The sequence below is a fragment of the Trichogramma pretiosum genome, unplaced genomic scaffold (genome assembly GCF_000599845.2).
Source record: "Trichogramma pretiosum strain Unisexual culture from Peru unplaced genomic scaffold, Tpre_2.0 scaffold6, whole genome shotgun sequence".
Lineage (NCBI taxonomy): Eukaryota > Metazoa > Arthropoda > Insecta > Hymenoptera > Trichogrammatidae > Trichogramma > Trichogramma pretiosum.
In genome coordinates this window covers 1,898,433-1,924,516 of record NW_019641678.1, presented here as the reverse complement: position 1 = coordinate 1,924,516, position 26,084 = coordinate 1,898,433, and the positions used below count along the sequence as shown (strand labels likewise).

The window sequence follows — 26,084 nt, the reverse complement described above, 5'->3', positions numbered from 1 at the left end:
TTTTGATTTATGGACAACAAAAATTAAGAATGCCATATGAGTTAAGTGCTCTCACAATCAGGGTTGAATTAGGGAAATTTCATCTCGAAATAGATTTAAAAAAAAGCAAGAAACGAATCAGTCTGTGTCTGCTTCCTCATTGCACACTACTTAGGTACTGTCACATGCAGAAATGCCATCTTCATACTTTTGCCGCTTGAGCGGAATTTCTTTTTTTTTTGCAAGTTGTGTTACAATATACAGTATGGAACACCTGTTGCTTGTTTCTCGAGTCATTAAACAGTCTGACTCGTCGAGTGAAAAGTTGTACGCAGGCTTGTGTAAAAGAGGTTTATCAAAGTTGAGCGTGCGCGCGTGGAAGTACAGTGTTACAATGAATAAGCGCGATTAGGCGGAAAATCAATTGTAGCAGCGAGCGCAGTAATAAGGAATTTCCAAGTGATGGAGGTCTCTGTTTCATATGGATATATGTGCGAACAACGTAAACGAGCGTTGTGATTTTTATCCTTACCGGATTATTGTTCGAATTATTTCACATATTTACGTATGCACATTTAAGACATAAGTTTAAAACAAAATTCAACGGCGTCATCTAATTAGATTAACGGTTCGATGCCTTGAGTTTACTGTACTTTTGATAATAAGTTTTGTATTACACACTCTCGGCCAATCGTAATCGTCCGTGAGTGTCCATAAACAACAAAGAAGAGAAAAATAAAAACTGACCTGCAAAGCAATAACGCGAGATCTGTTGAGACTGCTCGTGAGGCAGCAGGCCAGAGCCAAAAGTCCGGGCTGAGCTTGAGCTAGGAGGCGACCGGCGTCGGGACAGCGATCGGCGCAAGCGGCTAGACACTCGACGCAGCCCAACTCGTCCATGGCGGCTCGACGAGCTCGGGGTCTCCTCGGGCCGGTTGCCGAAGGTGGTGTGGATTGAGACAGCTGTACGCCTCGTAGAGTTTCCAGCAACAGCGATATGCCATCCCCCGGTGCCGATACGAATTCTTGCACGAAACTAATGCATTTCATATTATCAATTATGACTATGATTATTACAATAGATTTATACAAATTTTGTGACAATTATCGGTCAATTTTTTACGGCTATGAGGCAGTTATTCTCGATACAGAGCTATTATAAATAGAAGAAGGCAGAAAACATTTGTCATTATAATGCACGGCTACGTATAGAATCTCAACAAAGTTCCTCGATCTTCTGGTAAGTGGCAAGGCGTGCAATAAAGCTGAAAATACCGAATTAACGGTCTGCGCGTATACATTTACTTGAGCGTGTCGAGGCTTTGCCAGTACCGATACAGCTTGATGCGTGTGCCACTTATTAACGCGTTCGCTCGTTTTTTCTTACTCTTTCTTTTTTTTTCAAGTTTATTTGACGCCGGGAAAACTGTGTATTGCAGGATAGTTAAGTCAAGCGTGACAGCTATGTTAAACACGATGAAAACTCAACGATTCTGGCAAACAAGACTTGCCTAGATTTATCAGCAACACGCGTAGGATCGAGTTTGCTAATCTGCTTACTCATACGTGACACGCGATTGAACACAAATTATAAAGTTGGCTTTGAAGCTGCACACACCTATTGTTGCATTCACTTTAAGTTATAAAAAGATCTGAGACTAAAATTTAACCCGGGTCGTTCAACTCTGCGCATAATTATATCGAGCAAGAAAAAAAAATAGACTCGCAGAAGTGAATATGACGTAATAAATCAACTCGCGCAGCTAAGCGCATCTCTTGCAAAATTTCTCTCAAAGAATGCCCCTCACATAAATATCAGTGAAAAGGCGCGCGCTCTCCTTTACGAATGTAGATCATCGAAAATTCAGGAGGGGAAAAAAGTATTCCTCACCTTGGAAAAGCAAGCTTGAGATCGGCTTTAAGCTTGTTGAGCAATTCGCTGACTGAAGTGAACTGCCTCAAGGTCATCTCGCCGTTGTTACCGGCCGAGGCGTAGCCGGAGCTCGATGTGCTCGTACACGTCGACGGCAGAGTATTGTGGTGATGATGTGGATGATGATTGCCGGACTCGTGTTGATGATGCTGTTGCTGTTGATTAGCTAAAGCTCGGCGCCCCCAGCGTCGCAGAGCTTGAGTGTAGTCCTCGGCATTGTACGTCGGTGGTCGAAGGCGTTCCTTAACGAACAAAACAAAGAATAACAATATTAATTTCAAACAATCGTGTTCAACATCTTATTTATCTCTGTTAAGCTCCACTACGGCATTATTTCCAGCTATATGTGAGCATGTGTTTCTGCAAAAATTACATTGTTCCATATGAAAGTTACACGCAGTGCCGTGTAATACAGTTGTTGCTATTGTTGTTATTGTTGAAAAAAAGAAAAAATTAATATTTCTCTCAATAAAGTAATTTATCGCGCGATACACGCTACGTACAAACTAATTAGCATCCAATTAGGCAGAAAATTGCAGCAGCTCAAGCCTTGCTGCATCAGCGACCCAAAGTATATTCGCACACCGACATATGCGAGCATGCACTAGACTACACGAGAGAGAAGATTATCGTAAGTGCGGCGCCTGACCGACCATCGACATCGAGATTTTCATTTACGTTTTAATTTGTTACACACGTATGGATCGCGTATACTACGTAGTACCATATTACGAACAGACTCGGACAAGTTGACTGTAACCTGTTGCCGCTGCCGTTACTCTTATTATTATTTATCTTTGGGCGTGAAGCGTTTAATAAGCCCTTTACGTTTTTCCATCATACGTATGGCTTTCGTTAATTAATGAATTAAACTTTTTTTGTTCCGTTATGTCGTTCAGACTCTCGAGTATTTTTTTCTTTTCTGTCCAACGAATAATTAAGTCGTAAGCGTAAAATCTTATGTATGATTCGTAGCGCGAAGAAAGTTTGGATCATCTAATTAAATTTTCTTAACGAAATTGTCGATGAAATCGAATGACTTTATATACGTGCGAATAAATAATAATAAAGCCAGATAAGCAGTGGTACGTACATACGAGGTGATTTATACTAATAAATAATAACGGCTCGTTCGTTCGATGTCGTATAAGTTTCATAAAGCGTATTAAATTCAAACCCTTTGAGCGGAAAAGTAAAAAAATATGACGAATTTCATGATACGTAAGAGAAATAGGGTGATAAAGACAAGTATTACGACGAGTGAACGAATCGAATATCATGTGTACCTACAAAAATGAAAAGATGTTTTAAAGTTCCAAACTGTTAATAGTTAATAAGAATTACTTTCGTCAGGGCACAGTTGTGCATAGTGAAAATCTCGCACGTTTGCAAATTAGTAAGTTTTCGTATTTTTCCAGTTTAACCCAAACATTGCAGACGAACTTGGCAGTTGGTCGAAAGTAAGCGGATGAAACCTTTAAATGTTAAATTTGAATTTTGGGCTGCAGTATACGGATCTCCTTAATATTTGCTTTACTCAAGTTATATTTAAAATATTGTCGAATTTAAAAAGAGTTTTCATTCATTGAGGGTTATGAAACTTTATTGCTGGCATGTTATTGAACCTCGATCATTCTTTAAATTTCTTATGATGCACGAGATACCTATCTCATGAAAATAAATGTTAAACTCAAAGAAAATATTTTTAATCGAATGAAAATATATAATCTACGTTATGGGATTGAATATTTAACGAGGATAACTTTCGTGTACACACCAAGTGAAATCGACCGTTAAAATATCTCATACGCACTTGCATACCCGCACATATGCGAAGGCAACTTTTTCTGGGACTATCAATTTTTCTTTTTACCCTTTTGCAAACCGAACTAGTTGCGGAGATACAAAGTAATCAGTCATTAACAGGAAGAGAGTAAACGTTTACTCATACCCATATAGCGAGTGCGTGTACACGTGCTAATTTTTCTCTCCCCTCAGTGTAACGTTGGAATGTTTTGATTTACGACGCGCACCCGTGCATAGACATTATTTTCGTATTCATTTTAATAGGTTAATGATCAACTTGCAGCGAGCTTAAATTAACCGTTATATTAGACAAGGCGAAAGTAAAACGACGAAAATGCATACGATACAAGTTGATCGATTTGTGAAAGCGTCGCGTTAAGAAAAACAAGGGGGAAAAAAGTAAAATTGTTAAATACTCGTTGGTGCACGTTGGACAGCTGCGCGGCGAGCAGGTAAAAAACAATTGAAAACTCGGTGCGCTCGAATGCATACGTAGAATGGAAACACGCGGCGTGTTTCCCAAGCTGCGATGCGCTCGAATACTGCTTTTCCACTTAATACGAATGATGCACTCATTATACGCGCGAGTATGCGTTTTTTCAAACTCGTTCACTGATACCCTCTTGCTGCACCGAGGCTCGGCGAGTAGAGGATCACGCAGTAGCTGCCAGCATATGCAACGGAATAGCAGAGTTATCTTGTACTCGTCGAGCTCGTCTCTTCCGCAAGTTGGGGAGGAAACGAGAAAATGCCAGTCCTAATAGGTGAGTACACGCGTTCACAGCTATTATATATATATATGTGTGTAATGACGTTTATAACTACGCTCGTCGGAGATGGTCACGTGTCGCTTACTGGATAGCGACGCACTAAAAACAATGGCAAGTTCGTCGAGTCGTCACCCCAACGGATAATAACTCAATTCGTCATTCGGCACGACGAAGATGGATTTGATCTTCTCAAAATAATGATCTAGCGAGCGCCAAGATTCGAATCTTGAGCTATTTTGCTGTGTGCAGTATCGCGTCGCAGAAGCAGCACGCGAGGGCTTCATTGTCGCGTGCGTTTAAATAATGTATACGCGCACGCCAGCTATTTCAAGTGGTATATTTAAAACTAGTAGATGCAAGAGGACAGCAGGAATGAAAAAAAAGGCGAATTAAGACGTTGAACTTACTTTGCCTGAATGTGGACCGCGTGGCTGCATCGCCACCAGAAGATCCTCCTCGGCATTCGGTGCCATGTCGGATTCGCTGAAACAAAAAAGCGAGTCGCTATAATGAGAAAACCTTGACAATTACATTTTGGAATTAGGTTTGTTATATAGAAATAGTAAATTGTAAATTATTTCTTGTGTAAAAAATGAGCATTTCTCGACTCACAGCCAGCAACACTTGCACCTGTGAGACATTACAAAAAGAGCTTGGAAAAATTCTTACAGGAATGCACAAAAGAGTAAAAAAAGCAGCGATCGAGGGAGGTCGTGGCGTGTCATCGTTCATCGCGCAGCCATTCACAGTCAGACAAGCTTCTATTATAATGTACATACTGTGACGTGCATAGACCGGCAAAAGGGACAAAATTTCAACTGGCCAATGGTCGAGCTCGAATCCAACGAGCTCAGCGATCAAATGGAGAAAGAAGCGAGTCGAGATGCATGTGTGTGCGCCGATTTGTATATATATGAACTGCAGACATATTAGCTATGCTGACGAAGGCACGAATAGCTATCGCTTATCGGTCGAGACATAAGATAGTCTGTCCATGTGCAGCATACGCTTCTATGATGTACATACGCCAGTTGCAATTTATACCACTGTATCTGCGTATACTTAGGTTCGATTATCTAGTAGCAATGGCCAAGCATCTGCTCGTGTGTGCACGGCTCAGCCGTGAGCTGTATTTTCCAAGACGAGCGCGATGCTACCATTCTAATTTACCTGCGATGTACGCGAGCACTCGGTATAGGCGAAGCGAGCTGCCAGCGGATGGAAATTTGCTCTTGCCCGCGTCTCTCGGCCACTGTTCTATATGCACAGCATCGTGCGCAGCTGTTGTTCATTGGAGATTTGACGAGTAGAAATGCGACTTTACTGGTATCTAGTAGCGACAAATGGAGAAAAGTCATATATTTGCAGCTGCGACTACGAACATAACGTCATAGTGCAGCCCTTGGTCGTACTCATTGGGAAGCATGCGTGCGTAAGATAACATGCGCTCATAGCCACATCGCCGACAGAGAGACACGAAAACAAACACGGATAATTTTCATCGTAGCCGAGCGAATTTGTGTAGACGGCAGGCCGCTAGATGCGCTCTGCCTTCCTATGCGTCCCTTGTATACGCCGCATACTCACTATACTATGCACGATGGTAACAGAAGGTATGTATGCGCTAGTAATCGCGGCGCCTCGTCTAGCGGTAAACATGCACTTGCGCATCTTCCTCTTTTTCTTCTTCTTCGTACTATTACGTCTTTTGCGTCTTTTTCTATCTTCGTAGCTCGAGTCTATAGGCGTACATAGCCAACATATTGCGCGCGAGCCTATGCCTAAGTAAGTGCAGCGATCCTACATGAGTGTAGCAGCTGAAGCGTCGGCATGTATATATATGTGCACCCGCCGCCGCCGCCTCGTACTTCTTGCCATGCACTTTTCTTCTTTCCTCGCTGCGCCGCTGAGCTCCTGCGCTTCTGCTGTGTACGTCGTTCTCGGCGCGCCGTATAGAGCCCTTCTCTCAAGGTCAATGCCTTACTCGCACTTGTGCGCGCTCCGCTGCGGATGTACGCTCAGCTTTTCACTCGCGAGAGCATGGCGCACAAGACTGCATGTACATATATAATATATATCTGCCGTGCTTTCTGCATCAATACTATAATATACCGTCACATCGTAAACGTTCGTGATGCGCCCGAGTGTCAGAATTTCTGATGGCAGACCTTATCGCGCTCATCGACCGATTTCCAAGTAAATAATTGATTGGAAGATATTGATCTCTATAGCATAAGAAGCTAACATTGAAATTCTTCGTTAATTAGAAAAATATCAAGCCGATCGTGGAGAAAAAGGACAGTAGCGATCAGAGAGGAAAATCTTTTCAATACATCAAGTATCAAAAAGTGGAAAGCACTTACTTCTTCCTCGCTTAGTTGCGTTTACACGTACACGCGGAAAATGCGTACTGTGCCTCTGCCTTTGCGATACCTGTTTAATGCACCAATACACTCGCATCACATGCACGCACGTGCATGCACACGAGATGGCCATCTATAGGATCTTCTTAGACGATTGCTGTTTCCGTGGGAAAGAACCACGTGTTGACGATACTACTAATACTACTACTAATACTACTACTAATACTACTACTACTACTACTACTACTATTACTACTAATACTACTACTACTACTATTACTACGACCAAAAAATGTTACTGAATTGAAAATTCATTTTTTACTACGTAACATAATAAGTAAACATGTTATTTATCATAAAAAATTTTTTAATGCAAGCAACAATTACTATAAACATTTAGTTATTTTTTCTAAGGTAGTTTTGTCAAGGTATTATTTTAAACGTCTCTTTGTTTCTCTTTCTCTCTCTCTTTTCTTTCTTTTTTTCCTTTATTCAGTAGATTTGCTCGTCTTTGTCTTTTAAATCATTTCAATTGCATTGCACACGCTCACAACACACTGATGATGCATTATAAGCGTCAAATGTTTTTGGATAAGTCGATATAATAAGCCATACACATTCTTAATTTTTATTGATTGAAGCGAGGAGAAGAAAGGAGAGAATAATAAAGAGAAAAAGACGTTAACCATCAACGCTAACCGCGATCGATCAACATTAAAAGTCCGAGAAATCGTACGTATACAGTTCAAGATTTACGATGGAAATAAAAGGTCGGTGTTGTTGCGATGGTAGCTAAACCTCTCGTGCAACCGCAAAAGCACGCGCCAGCGGTTATGATATTAGAGCAGCGCTCATTGCTCCCATTAGATTACGTGCGGTGCGCACGCGTCTTTGTACCGCTCATTGCGTTTCTTTTACTTTGCTCGAACGACTCCCACACCTACGCACATACAACGCAACAGTTTTTTTTTTTACTGATACATACATATCTGAGCGAAGGATCGAGGATAACGATCAGCCGTCGTTCCAGTTGGACAATTCGTTGGTCTTTTTTGCGTTTGCGCGCGGGCTGCTTTGGCAGAGTCCTCGCGGCGAGTCGCGCGAATGCAAACCTTGACAATCAACGCTGCATACCTTGACAGCGACACGCACAAAAATTGCGACAACATTTTTTCTCACACAAGCGTATAACACCGACTTGGGTATGCGTGCCGGTGCACTTGGAAAGTATAAGTCGTTTCTTCGAAGGAAAAAAAACGCAGTTCTACGACGCATACAAGTGAGTTACGAACGTTGTGTATGTGTGAGCACGTACATGCATACGCATACATAAACGCGAAGAGGCTCTCATTCGAGTATACAGTCAGTCTCATTACCATAGGCTTTCGTGCCTCTTTCTTTCCAACTCCCTTGCTTCACCTATATATATACAGATAGTGGAAGTATACATATGTATGCATTCGCTCATTTCTGTTGTTTGCAATTTAAATACTAAAATCGAAGGAGGATGTTGCATGTCGGAGGTGCACCACGCTAATACACCGCGTGTATACCGCATTCCTGATATGCGTCGGTGCACTGTGCCCAGAAAAGCGAGAAAAAACTCACTCGACAGCGAAAAAATGTACGAATAATCTGAATGGAAATTTGCAAATTTTTTAATATTCTTAGTTACCCCCGGAAAGCTTGCCCGTTGCATTGCGTCAAAAGGGTATCACTATTTACACAATATATGCCAATTTGAAAAGCTCCAATAAATTTTTTGATATCACAATTGAGGTAAAACAAATGTACTAATCGATTGTTTTTATTTCTTTACTCGATGTTCATTACATTATTATTCACTTTGAGAATTTGCGTGATAAACTCAGAGGGAAAATGGACTGCGTTTCGAGATTTTTAATACTATAATACAGATGTACTGTTTAAAAAAATCTTTAGAATATACATGGTAAAAAGTAATACATTTTTTAATAAAAGTATTAATTACTTGAGGTCAGTGGAAAATTTACTATGTGTTATCGAAATTTTTATTATGTTTCTAATAATTTCAAAAAAAAGTTGTACAGAAAAAATTTATAGTCAATTTTACTCTAACTTTAAAAATGTCTTTCATTGAGAAATATAAAACCTTTTACTATACAGGTTTCTTCGAGTAGTACCGAACACAATGAAAACTATTGTAAGTATAAAAATCTGGTCGACATTAACAAGTGATTTAATTTTTTCAAATGTTTATGGGTATAGTGTTGTGACGAGCGATATCGGGGTTAAAGTTTGTTGATCTTCTCTGTTAAAAATGACACGGTATTTTTGAAATAGTGGAAACATTTTTGCCGTCATAGCTATGCTTTTTTTAGAGCAAAAAAATGCAGGCGCAGGCCGGCCGCACGTTCTCTGAAACCGTCGGCTCAGAAGCAATTTTCCGGGCCATTGGGGCCAACGACCTTGTATCTGGGTAAACGATTGCTCCTCTCAGACGTAAGGCTTTATCGTGTACGGTTCATACGCACGGGCGAGGAAAATGCAGCTCGGAGCGCATTTTGCGCCACGGTGATCACTTCTGCGCTGGACTTTTTTTGTTCAACTATGCCATAAACTTGAACGATAGCACACGCATAAGCAATGGTAAAAATGGCCACCTAAAGCGATGTGAATTGCCACGTTATAGACGTTTTTATACGTACACAGACGATCTTTTTTGAACTCTGGCTCATTTTCCAAGCACACGAGCGTCGACGTAGGCGCGATAATAATTATACATTTAAATTAACGATCGCGGCGCGAATGACTCGATTGTTTGCTTGTAGCATAACTTTGTATGTTTATAAATAGTCGACGGAACTGCGCACATACAGCTTATACATTATAGCGAGATAAAGTGTGCAGGTCTAATCGGCTGTGCAGCAAGTTCGATATCGGCAGCGGCAGCTGCGATAAACGGCTCCAAGTCGTGATTTTACAAGCGACGCCGGCACAATGAAATTCTCGTTCGTTTATTCATTAGCGGCATTGATTAGAGCTAATTTTTGACCTTTATCGCGACTGCCTATCGATCATAATTTATTCGCACGCGCTGCGTACACCTGCGCGACGCCCGCAAATGCCAAGACAAAAGCAAAGCTAGTGCAACGTTCCGTTAAACTTTCCTATGGCGCAATTGTCGCGCTCGATCGTAGCTAAGAAAGAAGCTGCAGAAGCGACAAGAGGGAAAACCACATGGATATGCGCGACTTTATATACGTAGCACACGGATATACAGTTATGTTACGCATACGTGGTGTAGCAGCTATGATCGCGACTCGCGCGACGACGGAAGCGATATACTTAATAAATCTCTCTCTCTCTCTCTCTCTCTCTCTCTCGTGCAGCAGCAGCAGTTGAGCGAGAAAACGAGTTTTACACTGCGCAGTCCACTGTAAATGTATACACAGACGCATGATGGTGTGTATATGTGATGCAAGGACGAAGCGTAACGGATGATGATGACGACGATGCGGCTGCTCTAGGAAGCTCGCGATATGCTCTTTAACTCGAGGCGCAGGTATCTCTGTGCACGCATATAGAACGTTGCTCAGGTATAAAGTAGCTTTTAACGCAGGCAGCGAGCGCGGACGAGATCGGCAACGATACGGCCGATTGCAATTTCCAACAAAAAAATCCTTTACACTAGCTGATAATTTCTCTTGTGTACTTTCTTTATAATGTATTTACGATATAGAGCAACGATTCGATTGAGTCTGCTGCGTTTCGCGACTGTACGACTTTCTGCAATTGCAGCACGAATTATCGTTTCGACGGCGAAGGCTCGGCTCGCGCGTGTCGCGATAATTCAATCCAAAATCGGATAATTTAATTGTCTAGTCGTAAATCGAATTAATTACTAATTATATCATATAGACGAGGCGTTGTTTTTGAGCTAGCGCTTCGGCTCGTTTTTTAATTGTCGCCTTCCTGGAGCGCTAATTAGTCAAGCCCTTTGCCGATACGACCTCTTGTCACGCGCGGTATGTACACGCACACACACACACACACACACATTATGTGCTCTCATTGACAACTTCATACATGTGCTTACATTGTAACCTAGAATCTTACCCCCCACGTACCTCGTCGGTTACGTATGTCTCTTTGGCTTTGTGGATCCGATCCGCACGTGCGGGGTCTACCTGAAAGGCTCATGCAATACGGGAAAGGATATTGTCACTCACACATTCACGCATAAATCATAACGCGCGATTTCGGCATTATAACATAAAGACGGCACAGACGCTTGTATGCCAAGTGCAATGAAGAGTGAGGTGTTATATTATTAAGGAGAAACCAGTAGCTAAGACGTGGAATGCCATACTATTTAGTTGGCACTACCTGCATAATATACATCTATATAAATTATAATAGATAGCCACGAGGTCTGCATTCCATTAAAAAGATATTTTGATGGTAAGAAATCCTTCGGATTTCTTATGTGCAGCAAAAAATCGCCGTTCCTTGGTTTATTTAAGGGCGCAATACAAATCATTTTGAAACCAAAAACGCACAATTTAGCGTGGAAAGATCGGCATGCAAGATGACATTGTTTCAGAAGAATTTGTATGCACGTAAAGGCCATATCAGATAAAACGGGTATAGGCGAATCAATGAAAATAATAGAGGCCGAGAACACAACACTCCAGTCCGCGCTCGTTTTCGATCGTCCTACAAGCTTTTTTAATCATTTCCAGTCTTATTACCGAGTCTGATTTTCTATATGGTTTGAAAAAAAAATTAATTCGATCGAACGTACGCTTGAGCGCAAGATCGCGAGAAACCGTATTTATATTTAAACATGGAGAACTAATAGATCGAAAAGTCCTTGTCGCATTTTGAATATCCTTGACACATCCCTTTGGAGCGCAAACGGATAGCCGATGGCGCCAAATAATTGGACCCAAGAGCCGATTGCATTTTATCCGCAATTAAGAAATGATCCCTGATCACGACCTATCTCACGCTTGGCGTGTTAACAGATTACATCGATCTTTTATGTGCATGTATGTGTGTGGAGTGATTCGACTTGTAAACGTTGCCCTCGCGCGTGTAAAGATTATAACGAGGGATGGATATCGTTGTTGTTTTCTTCACGCGCGCCCCAGCGCACAAATTTTATACATATATATGTGTGTGTGTGTCTAGCGAAATGAGATAACGGGTCGCGACTGGATTTTAGTTGGGCGATTACACGCCGTTGGATATACATCGGGAAACGAACTGATTCTCGTCTGCTCGCTTCGGTAAAATAGAAACGATACAAGTTTAGTGCATACATGTCCCAATCAAGGTCTCTTGAAAGCTTTCCGCTTGATTAACTCGGCTTGCTTTTACCCAGAAAGAGAAAATCATCTTCCGAATCCTTCGGTATCGCTCCTGCTGCTCTTATTGACTCGAGCAATTCTCTCTGTGCATTTCATTTTTTTCAGCTCCATCCGCGAGTGTGCAACGCGTGTATACGTGCAGTGCGCGATACATTATACACTGATCTACTTTAATTTTTCGCTCGTATAACGACGCCGTAGTAACTCTGCCGAGTGAAATTGAAGCACTTTTTTTAATCTTTCCCGCCCGATTTTCACTTTTACTCCTCTACGTATACACGCGAGAGAGCCTCTCTACTCGACTCCGTAAAGCTGAAATTGACGCAGTGTCGCGTGCATTTATTCTTTGTATACCGTGTCACACGCCTCTGCATGCACAAGTTTTGCGTCGCTCGTCTTAATTTCAGCCATTTCACCATTGAGCTTCGGCGGTTATCTGTTTTTCGGTATGACACGCGGAAGAACGAGTTCCACCTTGTGAGTGAATTTCAACGAACGACGCGTACGATTTTTAATGCACATCGATACGTATACACAGCCATGAAGGCTGTGTAAAGAAACTAAAAATGTAACTGGTTTCAGATAAAACTAGTTTTTCCCCTAGTGGTCACATTTTTTTTGCTACTTCACGAATATTAAAATGTTTTAGCCAACTTCAGATGCGTTTGCATATACAAGTATATAACATACTGCGTTTGACGAAAGTATAGATTAGGAAGTTATAATCACTGGCTCGGTAAAAGTCGAACTACTTTTCACACAAATTAATAATGAGAATTTACCTGCAGATTTGAAGGATGTTCCAACATCCTTCTGTAACACGTTCGCGCTGCAGCAGATCTAGAGCCAAAAAAATGAGCAAATCTCATTTGATCATATGAAAGGCTGAGTTTGTGGTTCTTTTAATCCCGACTTAATCATTTTTACAACCAAATCGAGGGTGTTGCAAAAGCTTACCTCGTCGAATTTGCGAGTATTTGAAACGACGAGAAAATGACGCTTTACTGCGCTCGTATTATATACTGCGCGTGCATAAAAGAAGGAAAAATGCAAAATATACATTGAGCTCTCTTACTAAGCCGTCAAAGCAACACAAAGCGCAGCAAACAATTTAATAACTCTTTGGCAACGCAATAATAAGTCGAATTATAAATGAAGACGCGAGCAAAAGTACTACATTACAATACGAACCTGTATGAGAGGAAAAAAGCTGCAACTTGTTGTTCGTACTTTGAACGGAGAAGTCTAGATTCTCAACGGAAATAATATTAGTCCCACGCAGGCTTGGCTGTTGTGTACGTGAATAAGTACATACATACACACACATTTAATACGACACTTAAAGGGGGAAGCAGCATGTGAAGAAGACTAGTGAGAAATCCGATTTCAGCTGACGATTTTTCTGGCACAACAGATATTGTATAGCATTCGCAGTTTTATGTACCTGTGTAAGCGTTATAAAATTCGGATCACAGAGGACGAATAAAATTTGAAATCTGTAAGTGTTCATTCTGAATATTTCGAATAATAAACATGTTTTCTCGAAATCTCTTGTCTAAGCTGCTCAGCGAGGATCGAGCACTCGATCAGACATATAAAGCATAACTGCGTGCTGACGATGGTGAGAGCCTCGCGCCGATGTAGATTCGTACATTATTTCGAACAACAAAAAAGCAAGATAAGAGCAGAAAACAATGCATCGAGTCGATCCATATGATGCATATGCTGCTTCGCATTTATCGCGCATATACCGTACATATAAGTGTCATTAGAGAATGCACAATGTATGTTTCGCGCCAGATGGGGAAAAGGTTCGAGTTCATATATATATACAGACTGCGCCATACGAAACTGTTACTTCGCGTGTATAATTGAGGTAATTGCTCCGACACGCGATGACTTTTAATGCGTAGCATGAATAAGATGATAAGATGAGCCATGAGACTTTTCTCTGATGATCTGTACAGCAAAGTGCGTATGGTATATATCGACTCTATGCATGAATACAAATGTATACGATAGACATTTTCTTTCGGATGAGAAATAATGTCTATCTGATATCGCTTCGTACTCGAGCTTCTCTGTATTGTTTTAAGTAACTAGTTTGTTTTCATTGCTCATACGCGCGCGTATATATACAAATATTCCTGTCAGTGATTCGAAGATTTGATTTAATTCGTTGCATTGCGGGCATTTTTGAAATCATAAATTCATTTATGCAATTTCCCTGCATCGAGTCGCCCATATGTATAAAGTGCGTCTGCGCGAAATAATGTGTAATTTCTATTTCTTCCGCATACATGTACTTACGAGAAACGCATGTATCGTATTACAAATATGCTGTTTCCGTGGATTATTTTTTTTATTTTCATTAATATCCTATACGGAATCATAATACGGTACACATTCATTACCCAGTGTATTAGATATTACTGTCCTGTCACTTGCTTTTACTATGCTGTTTTTCTTTGTTTTTTTTTTCATTACTACTCTGTAAACCTTAGTCTGTAAGTACTTCAATATATTTTATCTTTATCTGGGCCACATGGGGTTGATCCTCGCATTCCGTTCAAATAAAGAAATCAAATCATTCAGTATCTAAGAAAAATACCTCGCATCATTGTTGACTCGTCGCGAGGACGCTGAATCGTAGTCTGAATTTATAATCGATGGAATCGAGCAAAAGAAACGCGTGTATTCATGCCTGCGGATTCCAGCTCGTATGCACGAAATTCCAATAAGGCTTCGCACTCCACTTATGTTCGTGGGTACATTTAAAAGCAAACCCTTGCAGCAAAAATGCATCTTCCTCTCTGATTCTCTATTTTCTGCGCACTTTTCTTCTTTTCCGGTCTGGCTAGAGTAACTTGTACAAATAAGCGCTCCTGTTTCCCATAAAATGGACGAATGCGCACTAACTCAGTATACATAATATAACCAGTATACAACAACACATGTACATTTTATTTGAAATATAAGAATGTGTGCGTGAATGTTATGAAAAAAGGGTTTAGATAGTAAGCAAACTCACGTTTCCGGAGATCAATGGCTTCTCAACGATGCGTATATTTACTTCTCGTAGTTGCGTCTTACCGTGAATACTTGCTGTATTTTTTCTTCTCGCTTTTTCGCTCGTTTTCGCATACACATATACAACCGACTTCCTATTTATGCATATCCGAAGATTTATCTCCTACTGCAACTTACGCAAGGGGGATTATTACTTCGATCAGTCACGAAAGAGAGAGAAAAGTTAGCTTTAAACATTCATGTGTTTTAATTTCCGCCACTCGATTTTCCGTCTAATTAGAGCTGCGAGTTGGTAAAATTTCTCGTCTTTAATTGGACACGTCGAAGAAGCATCAAAGCGCATGCGAGCATATAAGAGAAACAACAGAACCTGGATATCGCGGCGTACGCGCCGCATACCGATTTCAATCGGGCTTACACACAAATTAGTCTCTGGAAACATGCGCACTACTCTGAAATCGCGTAGGACGAGCGCAAAAAAACGGCACAACTTGTGTGTGTATGTGTACGCATAAGCTTTAACGACAATTTCACTCGCTCAACTACGTTCCAGTATAGTCGTCATCGTCGTCAACACCTTAAGCAGCTTAGAAAGAAATTTTTCTCGACTTTCTTATTGTATGCGTGTGGCATTATCATAGAAAGAAACGACAATTTGGGATTCCTATATAGGCATACCTGGATTTCACGTGTGAATCTACCGCTGCAGCAACAACAACGTCAGCAACACTAGTCTTGACATGAACGTCGATGCAACAACGGGCCGCCCAGAATAGTTACGATCTTCTCGTTTCGCGTTCATATGCTTTGCTGCTGCACCTCTAGATGTGCAACAAAAAACAAACAGGCAATGTTGGCGCGTGGAGCACAGGAAAAACTGAAATCTGTGCCTCGGCGCGTTTATCATTTCACGCCCACATATTTGTCGCTATTATGTCCGCAAGTCTATGCGACAAGTAATGTTATCTCAATAAGCTGCAGGGCATCATCGACTTTTTTTTTTTGTTTGTTTGTTTTTTTTTTTTTTTTTTTTTTTTTTTNTTTTTTTTTTTTGTTTTTTTTTTTTTTTTTTTTGACAAAATAGCCGAGTTGAACGTTGCACTTTTTGTTCACGCACTCCGACACCAGAAAGACGGGAAAAAATGTATGAAAGAAGAATTTTATCGCCGAGCTATGCTTCGGAGCAAATGTGTTTTGCAAAATAACGCAAACAGTATGTATGAGTATATATGTTGGCGTGCTTGCGGCTGTGAGCACGCCGGTCGCGCGACTGACTGGCTCTTCTCCGCACGTAGCGACGGCCGAAGGAGAGCTCCGCGAGAGGTGCCTCAACGGCTGCTCTCCGCCAGATATACCGTACGCGCCCGCCGATCTCTTCCCTCTTTTTATAGTGCCTGCTGCGCTGCACTCTATACAGCAGCGTGTGCACATATACAACGCTAGTTACTACCTCGAGACACCTGTACGCTCGACGTGCAGTGCCGCGGCTCGAGCTGCGCACGCGGCCATGTGTGTATATAACTATTGTGCACCGCGCACTGCTCTCCGATACGCATCGCTGCGGCTGCACGAGCTCCATGAGCTACTGATGCAGTCAAAGACCGAGCTATTCCTCATCGGACTCTTATTCGATCATACCGATGCAAATTTAGTTTTTACCTGTTTCTTACTCGCTTTTGAGTCTCGAAAATCATTTCACTCCATATCTGGCCACATAGTCATCGTTTTGCCAATAGTTCGATATTCTTCAAAGCTTACCCGCCCTTAAGCCGTCTTCACTTATTACACACATTAGAGCGTTGCAAGCTTCGAGTGAGAGAGACAATAGAGGCATGATATTTACAGACGCGGCGCGATAGCTTACGGTATATTGTGTTCTCTTCGCCGTAAAGCAAATCGAAGCTCGTCTCCTGTAACACAAGCGCATTAAATGTAAACCGACGCGATTGAACGTTGCCTTGGTATATTAGCTTTGCATTGTAACGTGTCGTTTATCGATACATCGAGCCCGAGTGACTCGCCGACCTCCACTGCATCGCTTGCCTCATTGATACTTTATGATTCGTAACGGGCCATCTCGTATGAAAGCTATATATAAGTTCGAACGCGAGTAACGATAAATCCACAGAGGGCAAGAGCCTTACAGCTACTTATTGACGTGCTTATTACACGTGCTCAAGAGAAAACAATTTTTCTTTGTATTCTATCCGCAAATTTAATCAGCAAGATCGGTGGAGAATTTTTCAAAGTATAATAAAACGCTTCTGTTGTAGCGTTATTAGTATTAAATAATGAATTTACCCATTTCATTCTAAGCCTATGAATGATTTCTGGAAATTCTAGAATATCTAAAGAAATATGATTATAATTGATTATATAATTGATTATATTTGATAGACATCAAACTTTTAACTTGCATGTGAAGTTAATCCTCATCAATATGTATAAAAAATATCCAAATAACGTTAGAAAAACTATCAAGTGTCAATTCTACCCACAATTATTATCTCGAAGTAACAATGCAAAATACATGAAAATGTTGCTCACAAAAAACTTATAAGTTTCCATAAATGTGAGTATAAAAGCTGGAGAAAGCTTTTCGGGCGGACAGATAAACTAGAAAATCACACTGAAAAGTCTCATAGTCGTGAATATCAAACGTTTGAAAAGTATTGCGCCTTAGAAAGAAAGCAGAAGCCAGTAGTGAAACGAAAATCAGTGACAAGGCAGAAACACAATTACTTACTAAAAAAATTGTTGCTTTATATTCTAAAAAAAGCTTACTATTGTAGCTATGATAAAAAGTGTGCTGAAATAGTATATTTTGTAACAAGTGCGCGAAACAGTTGACTCATCCAGGAGTTGTTTTCACCCGAGCGTAGCGAGGGTGCAAAGACTCCTGGGTGAGTCAACTTCCTCGCGGACTAGTTGCAAACGATATTTTTTAACTCTGCTTGCGAGAAACTAGGGTTTTCTGACGCTTTAAGGTTAGAAAACCCGTGTTTCGCGCACGCAGTGTTAAAAAAATGATATTGAAAGTTATGTTATTGTTGATCACAGTCGTTCGCCGGTTGACAAGTGTCCAAATAGTAAATGCGCAAGACCTCTTGAAAGGAAAGCTATCCTCAACAAGTACTACACAGTTGCAAATCAAAATCTTTTTAAAAAGCATACGATCAGCGACAATAAAAAATTTAAACTTTAGAAATCGTTCTAATCATAGTTGTATATAACTTGCTTGATAGCGACTTAAATTTTAAATAAATAACATTTAAATATTATTTTTATAGTTTATGGACATTTCATAATTATTTGGTGATGTACGTCCACAAGAGGAAGACCTGTTATGTATAACTAAAAAAACTAATTTTTAGAATTAGTTAAAATATTTGTTCAATAAATACGACCATCCGACCAAAAGTACAATTATACTATGTATATATGAATACCGATCTAGTCAGGAGCGAGCCTTATAGTCTCTGCACTCAGTATTATCATCTAGAAGCCGATAAAATTGCCATTATCTTACTCAGTAGACGAGAAAATAATACGTGCGCAGCATACCGATTTTCCGTTCATACCGATATCCTCGAGAAATCAACAGTCGGTAAAACAGATCACACCGAGCTTACCTGTCGAATAAGAGTTCCTGCTGATGATGATCGCAGTCTTTGCAGAGACTGCATCTCGAGTTATCCCTTTCGTCTTTAACCACCTCCGTGGATGATGCCCGTCTTTTGCTCAGAGGCGGGCTAAGGATGAGTCGCCATGAGCGGCGCAGCAGTTGCAGCAGGCAAAGCGGCTTTTGCGTGCCGACACCCATTGCATTATCATCGGTAAGGTCAGCGATCGGCTGTGTCGAAGTCGATATTGGTCTAGAGCGCGTATTGCCCATGACTACCTACTAACTAGGCTCAATCTGTAACTACTGATCAGCTCTCTTGACTAGGATTGTTTCTGTAAATAAAAAAATACAATCATTAATTCAATGAAATTCACAAGTAAATAGTCTTCGACGAATCATTATTGACAAGAACAAAACTATAATGTATAGATCGCAGATAAAACTCATATTTTTCATGGAAAAATAATAACGGTGAAAGCCTCATATACTTATTCAGCAGCCATTATATTCAATATTCAATTGTTCAAATATGTATTGAAGACAATAGTATAACGACGAAAAATCGATCTAGGTTCTGTGGCAAAATTATCCAGTGAACATAAAGGTACAGCGTCGTTATAACGAGTTAAGGGTAAACTAGCTTTCACTTTCACTTTTTACGGGCCTGTTTTTGCGTTGCTTTTTTTCTTTCGACAGCTTAATCATATACATCATATACACCGAAGGAAAATATTTTCACGCATAATCAAACGATCGAGAAATCTTTAAGCAGCAGCTACCGACAAAATCAGTGAATTATTGTACTGTTAGCGGCAGTTGGATCGTGGGTGTGAGCGAAATACATAATATGAGGCTCTACACGCCATGGAAATGTTTAAAATATATCTTTGGAACAATTAAAAGACTTTGAAAGCAAAGATCGATCGTGCACTCTTGTGTATGCATATTCATAATAAAGTCACACGCATACATGCGAAGCATCGCAGTTTGATCTTGGATAACATTGACTATTAATACGCCTGGGTTTTCAAACCACGTTTGTTAACTTGATCGGCAGCACCAAATATACATACAAAAGCAATGCAGGCGAGCGATGTAAGTTTTATAAGGAAAAATACTTTGTTCATTGAAACTGGACTATTAAAGTTATTTTTATTGATTTATTAAGCGCCTCAACTCGCTAGTAAATTGTTATAGGAACGACATGTACAATTTATGTGGAATTTTAATTTGAGCAAGCCGAACATGAAGGAGGTAAAAAATTCTTTTTTTATTCTCCATGACAAATAAGTATACGCGTTGACGTAAATAGAAAGTTGTGCGCGTGAAAAAATATCCTCGACGTTTAGAGAACATTTTTTAACGTCTCAAGTATAGAATTCACTCGTAAAATGAGCATCGGGACGAATGAGTTTTTCAACAACAAAAAAGTTGCAATGATAATAATTGTCGCATTTTCAATTAATACCGTAATATGAGGAATCAAAATGGAAAATGCGTATCTGCAGACTCGAATAAAATTGTTTACTTATTTTCGAACACATGCGTGCAGCCAAGAGCCCATCCGAGTTCTCGTTTTATTATACACTGAGCAATTTGTCCATCAAGCGTATATTACATGTACTTATGCCTATTAAACTACATCTTCTTCGCAGGCGAGTGTAAAAGTATAACGAGCTGCAAGTAGGTTCCTCGATTCAAAAGAAAGAACTTGGTCATAGGCGCAGCGAGAGATAAAATTGAATGCAATGAATGACAATTAGCCGACGAAATTACGCACTTCTGGAATAAATTTATAATATTGTATAATCGTGTTGCATTCGCCAAAATGTCCTTCGTAATCTCAAACTATTGCGTTCTATGCGCGACCCATTTGCAACGGTAAGCTCTCTTCGCTTTCTTTGGCAAATTAACGGTTCAACGATACGATAGCTCGTACGGAGCTGCACCGTATAGTACGCTACTCCTGGATTTTTTGTTTTTTATTTTCATACTATATAGTGGGTGCACGCGCCATAACAATTCTTCCGTTGTTAACCTGTTAATGACTTTTAGACGATCCAATCGTTGAGTTTTACAGCTTCGAACTTTTTCCATCGACCGAAAAAACTCGGCTACCATAGCACATGTACTTGCAGTTGTACAGGCCTACAGAGTTTATTTTTCAGATGCTTCTGTTGTGTTTTGTTAAACGATTCTCGTAATTATCAGCTTATGTGTGTACATAGGTTAAACGTCATGGTTAAAACGTACCATGAACTACATTTCTATAGCAGCTATGTTTGGCATTTAGATTGGGCTGGGTTTTTATTCGTAAAAGGATTTCCAAAAGAAAGAGGACAAATGATCGTAGCAGTTAGAATAATGTTTTATTATACTTCATCCATTTATACAGGTAATTTAACTACCAATTTAAAACTCTCTCTTGATCAATATTGATTTTATACTGCTGCTTTATTCTCACTCGCTTACGCTCGTTCGCTATTTTAGAATTTTTTAAAGAAATTTCTGATTTCGATGCCAAAAAGAAAAGTACTATAATGGTATTATATATAGTACTATTATAGTATTTCTTTTTAGGAATCGAAAACAGAAATTTTTGGGATAAAAGCACTTTTTCCAGCTTTACTGCGATTATATAAGATTTAATCTAATTCACGATAACAACGCGATTTTCATTGATTTTCGTTGGTAATTCTGAATATCATGATAATTAGATTAACTCAAATAAAATTTTTGAAGGCCTGACAATACAGTTATGCTACAATAATCTGCATATTAATCAACGAAGGTGATCAATTAGTTTCAAAAGTATTTTCATGAAATTTTAGTGCCAAAATTTCCATCAGGCCTGTGCTAAAATATATTTTTCTGTCGAGGCTTTTTAATTTTTTAATTTAGATAAAATGAAAAATGGTACCTTATAAGAAATGCTAAAGAGTGAAAAATTTGAGAATATTTTTATTCATTATTTCGCTCACAGATTGTCAAAATATAGTAAAACGCGATTTACGCTCGGAACGAACAATTTAAATCCAAGTGAAAAATTCGATTAGGATAAACGCACTAAGTCTGTATTATACGATTTCAATTATTTTATAGACAAACTTTAAAAGTCTATAATTTTTAATATCGTTCATATGCAAAGCCAACTTTAGACGCCTCTAGTTTTATGAATAAACAGGTTTAATACTTTTCAAAACAAGTATTTTGTAATAAATACTCTTTTTCGGATTGCATCACAGTTGACAAGATGTAGTTCATGTATCTTTCAAATAATATCTATACGGGATTGAATCTCGCCAAATTTTTTGTTAAGCCTCGGGCGAATCTCCTGTAAAATTTTGCAGTTTATGGTACGTTATGAATCATATGCTGCAAAGCGCAAGCAGAAGAAAAATAAAAATCTGACCAACAAGAAGCTAAAAATTCAAATCGCCCAGATCTCGTTATAGGCAAAGCGGACCGCAAGGCGTGCAATATACTTTCTTGAACGTACTCACGTAGCTGCATATGGAGCACGTATATAAATGCACGTGCTGCTTATCATGTGAGCGCTACAATGTCCTTCTCCGGGCTTCACTACCTTGTAACGAGTTACTTGAAAAATTCGTATATTCACACGCGATTGCCGTGATGTATAGTACGGCGCGCAAAAATAACGTGCGCACGAGTGAGCGTTAATAACGTGCTTTGCAGTATCAAGTACATACACATACACACACACACATAATGCACATGAGTAATTATATCGCACAAAGCCCACCAGGCCCCATCATGCACTAGATCGTGTAACGCGCACTGCAAACGAAAATCGTGATTACTAATGTTTTCGATCGAGATTTTGATGTATATGCGAGCTTCTTGACCCACTCTTTTTTATGATTAATTTCAAATCCGGCAGTACGCACTTTAAGGAGCTAGTTATCTTGTTAGTTTCCAAGGACTAAGGAATGCGCGTGCACAACAAGCGAGATGAAATGGCCAATTGAACGAGCGAAAAAGATGAGGCCACACTCACGGAACGAATGAGAGAGGCGACGAATCAAAAAAACACGTCTTACGGGTGAAATTATGCATGTTTTGACACGGAACAAGTGGAAAAGATATTCTGAGATGTTTAACTACCGGCTCGATCGGATAGGTTGACATCTCTCGGCGAGATGCGGGTAGGAGTGATTTCGATGCCTCAATTTGGTTGCTATAGATGTCAATTATCATTGAGCGATTGGGTCAAAGCGAGGTCGATCTCAAATCGAATTATGATACGCGCGATACATCGAGGCTTTGTTTATCGTTGTTGCTTAGCCTCGACCTACATCGTTCGTTACCGGCAAGTACAGGCAGACCTCCTCAAGATTCTAAGCAACAATTACTTGCGATCGGATGACGATCGAGAGACGCTCGACGCTCGCTTAGCCGAGCCTTGGCTAAACGGCACATTTGCACAAATAGGCGAGCCCACGGAATCATCGACGAGAGTCAAGGTTCAAAATCATCGAGCGCGCATTATCGCATCGCTATGCATGCAACGTTCGCTGACATAGACGAGCTCTGGCGGCCGGCCTCTCGTCGACCGTTAGGAGATAGCACGCGATACCACCTCTCGGACTCGTAATCGCAAGTAGGTATATATATATGCGTTACTATGCTTATATCGCAAGCAGCATAGACGTGTATCGTACACTGACCTCTTTTGAAAGATCCAATCGTTGTGGACAACAGTCGCTCGTTCGCAGCTTCTTCGGTCTTGGGTAAATAGAGAGCTGGCATGGCGACCGGCGCCGTCGCCGTCCTGCAGTCACATGACGCTGCCAATGATAACGATGACGGGCCGCCCGTGCGCATTTCTAATTCACGCACTTTCGCCATTGATCACTCTCCCACGCAAAGGAGAACTGCGGCGCCAACCATCCGCTCGGATTCTTCGATCCAATTTGAATATCTTCGCATGAAATCTGCATAGTACGCTTTCGCACACTCGCGCCGACACCGTACGCCGTTGTTGTCTGCTACACTGTTGTTGTTGTTGCTGCTTTGGCGCTTTTTCGTCTAAATTGGAAGCTTATAATAATGCTGGCTACACAGCTCTGCATTCATTCATTAACCTACTTTCTCATTACACAATCTTTCCGCGCGTGCACAAATTTACACACTCGTTCGGTGAGCTGCACAACAACAGCAGCGCGCGTGTACCGAACGAGAAATAAAATCCCGTATGATTTTCGTCGCACGCGTCTTTTTTGTTTTTATAATTTAATACCATCAGCAACAGGCGGCGCGGGCCATGCGTTATGTTCTGAGAACTAAGACGAGATTTCAGCTGTGAATTGCGAGCTGCTATTGTTGCAGGACGCACTCCTTTTGATGTTTATTGTTACGTTATTGCTGCAGACACTTTTTTCGCACATGTCGAAATTCTGTTGACGCAGCGCTGCTCGCGTGGCTGTATTAAATTTTTTGACAGCCGCGAGGGTTGCACCTGGCAGACTGGATGTTTACACGCACGCACTTCTGTGTTCCTTGTTGCATTTCTGTGGACGCACTTGCGCGAATAAACTCGCGAAATCGGTGAATTGTATTTATGCTTATTCGTACGCGCACACGAAATCGAAGGATACACAATTGTTACACGTTGCAGGTCCGATACGCTCGATTCACGTGCGATGTAAACAGAAAGGCGGGAGCTGCGGTGCAGCGAATATTCGCTTACAGTACGAAGAATCAAGGCTTGTGCGAATGGTCGTCGGGCATAAGGTAAGTTATGTAGAGATAGTAGCAGGCCAGAGCGATGAGGAGGATGAGGATGATGCAGATGCTCATGCAGCCACACATTTTGCCGATTTTCTTGCGAGTCTTGGCCTCTGACACACGGAGTGAAAATTATAATACAGAGAAAAGTAAACTCGAGGAGCTGTATGTATATTGTATGCTGCGCGTAAACACGAGCCTCGCACTGCGCTGGCTGATGCTGCGAAAGCGATACTGCGAGAGACTCGCTCTGCTTTGCGCTGCGCTGCTTTGTGTTGCGACTTGCGTGTGTGTATATAGTAAACGCGAGACGACGACGACGACGACGAGCGCAGAGCCGCGCACACCGACACACCACTGAGACTAAATACGGAGTATTGTAGTACGAGCAGAGTCTGCTGCCCGAGGAGCTGTACGTGTAAGAGAGTTTACTTGGGCTTCGTGATATTACTATATATACTGTACACAGTGCAAACACAACGACATGGAGGAGGCCTGGCAGTAGCGGCGGGGAGCTGTTCTGCTCTTGTAATACTGCTTACATACACGCCAGACTCACGTACCGAGTGCACTATGTGCTTCACGAGTTGCCGCCGCTTGCCGCCGCCGCCGCCGCCACCGCCGTTGCTATATGCCGCGATACTGCTGCTATTCCAAATGTCTATCCTATCCTATCTGCCTTTGTGCGCTGCGTTCGACTTTGTTATGGCTGCGCGCCGCTAACTTTATTCGACGACTGTATGCTGTGATACCTACTTGTGCATAACATATGGGTACTGACAAACAAGTCGGAGTAGAAAGAGAGAGAGAGAGAAACACGTGGAGACGGGGGTGGTGGTCGTCGGCCCGTCTTCGGCGGTCGGACCGGTCGGCTGGTTGGAGCCGGTGGTGTTAACCCTCTCGAGTCTCGTTGCTTCCTTTGTGACGCATGCGCGATATTTTTACGCTTGAACGTCTCACGAGCCTTTAACTTAGCAGATCGAAATAATACGTTTATTACGTAATTATCTTTATTGCTTTGCGCACTACGTGCACTCGTTTTCATGCCAAATTCTCAATTCCAATCGCATTCTATGCATAAAGGTGCTCATAGTAATCGACCTGTTTTTCTTGCAGTGATATCTTCACATGAAAATCAACTAACTTACAATCAATCAATAGTATATATTTTAAAATAACGGTACTTTGCCGTGTCTTGTATTACACTTGGTACTCGGTGCAACGATTCCTATAAACAATCTGTACATCTTATATACTCATTTTTAATCGAAATCCTCATGGGACTATTACTACTGTGACGTTGGCCAAATTGTGCCAAAATTAACTTGCTTATGCTCAAATATGCTTTTACGATCACTAAAATTTTCCCTGTTCCATCTTCGGACTTGTTTTTCTCTTCTTTATCTACTTCAGCTGTGAACAATATGAATTTCAATACTACTGTTGGTGTCCTTTTCATAATCGATGTGTTTC

The 26,084-nt window shown here is 40.9% G+C and overlaps 1 protein-coding gene across 1 annotated transcript in view; it reads right to left on the bottom strand.

Annotated features, from left to right (window-relative positions):
* The window catches only part of LOC106658003, a 32,007-nt gene extending 6,879 nt beyond the window's left edge, over window positions 1-25,128 (bottom strand). The window contains exons 1-5 of the mRNA XM_014379771.2: window positions 23,552-25,128; window positions 18,868-19,192; window positions 4,896-4,971; window positions 1,871-2,154; window positions 727-1,015 (exon numbers count right to left, since the gene is read on the bottom strand). Of these exons, the coding sequence (XP_014235257.1) occupies window positions 727-1,015; window positions 1,871-2,154; window positions 4,896-4,971; window positions 18,868-19,130 (912 nt within the window). The 5' untranslated portion in view covers window positions 19,131-19,192; window positions 23,552-25,128. The remainder of the gene's footprint in view (window positions 1-726; window positions 1,016-1,870; window positions 2,155-4,895; window positions 4,972-18,867; window positions 19,193-23,551) is intronic.
* Window positions 25,129-26,084: the final 956 nt, after the last annotated feature.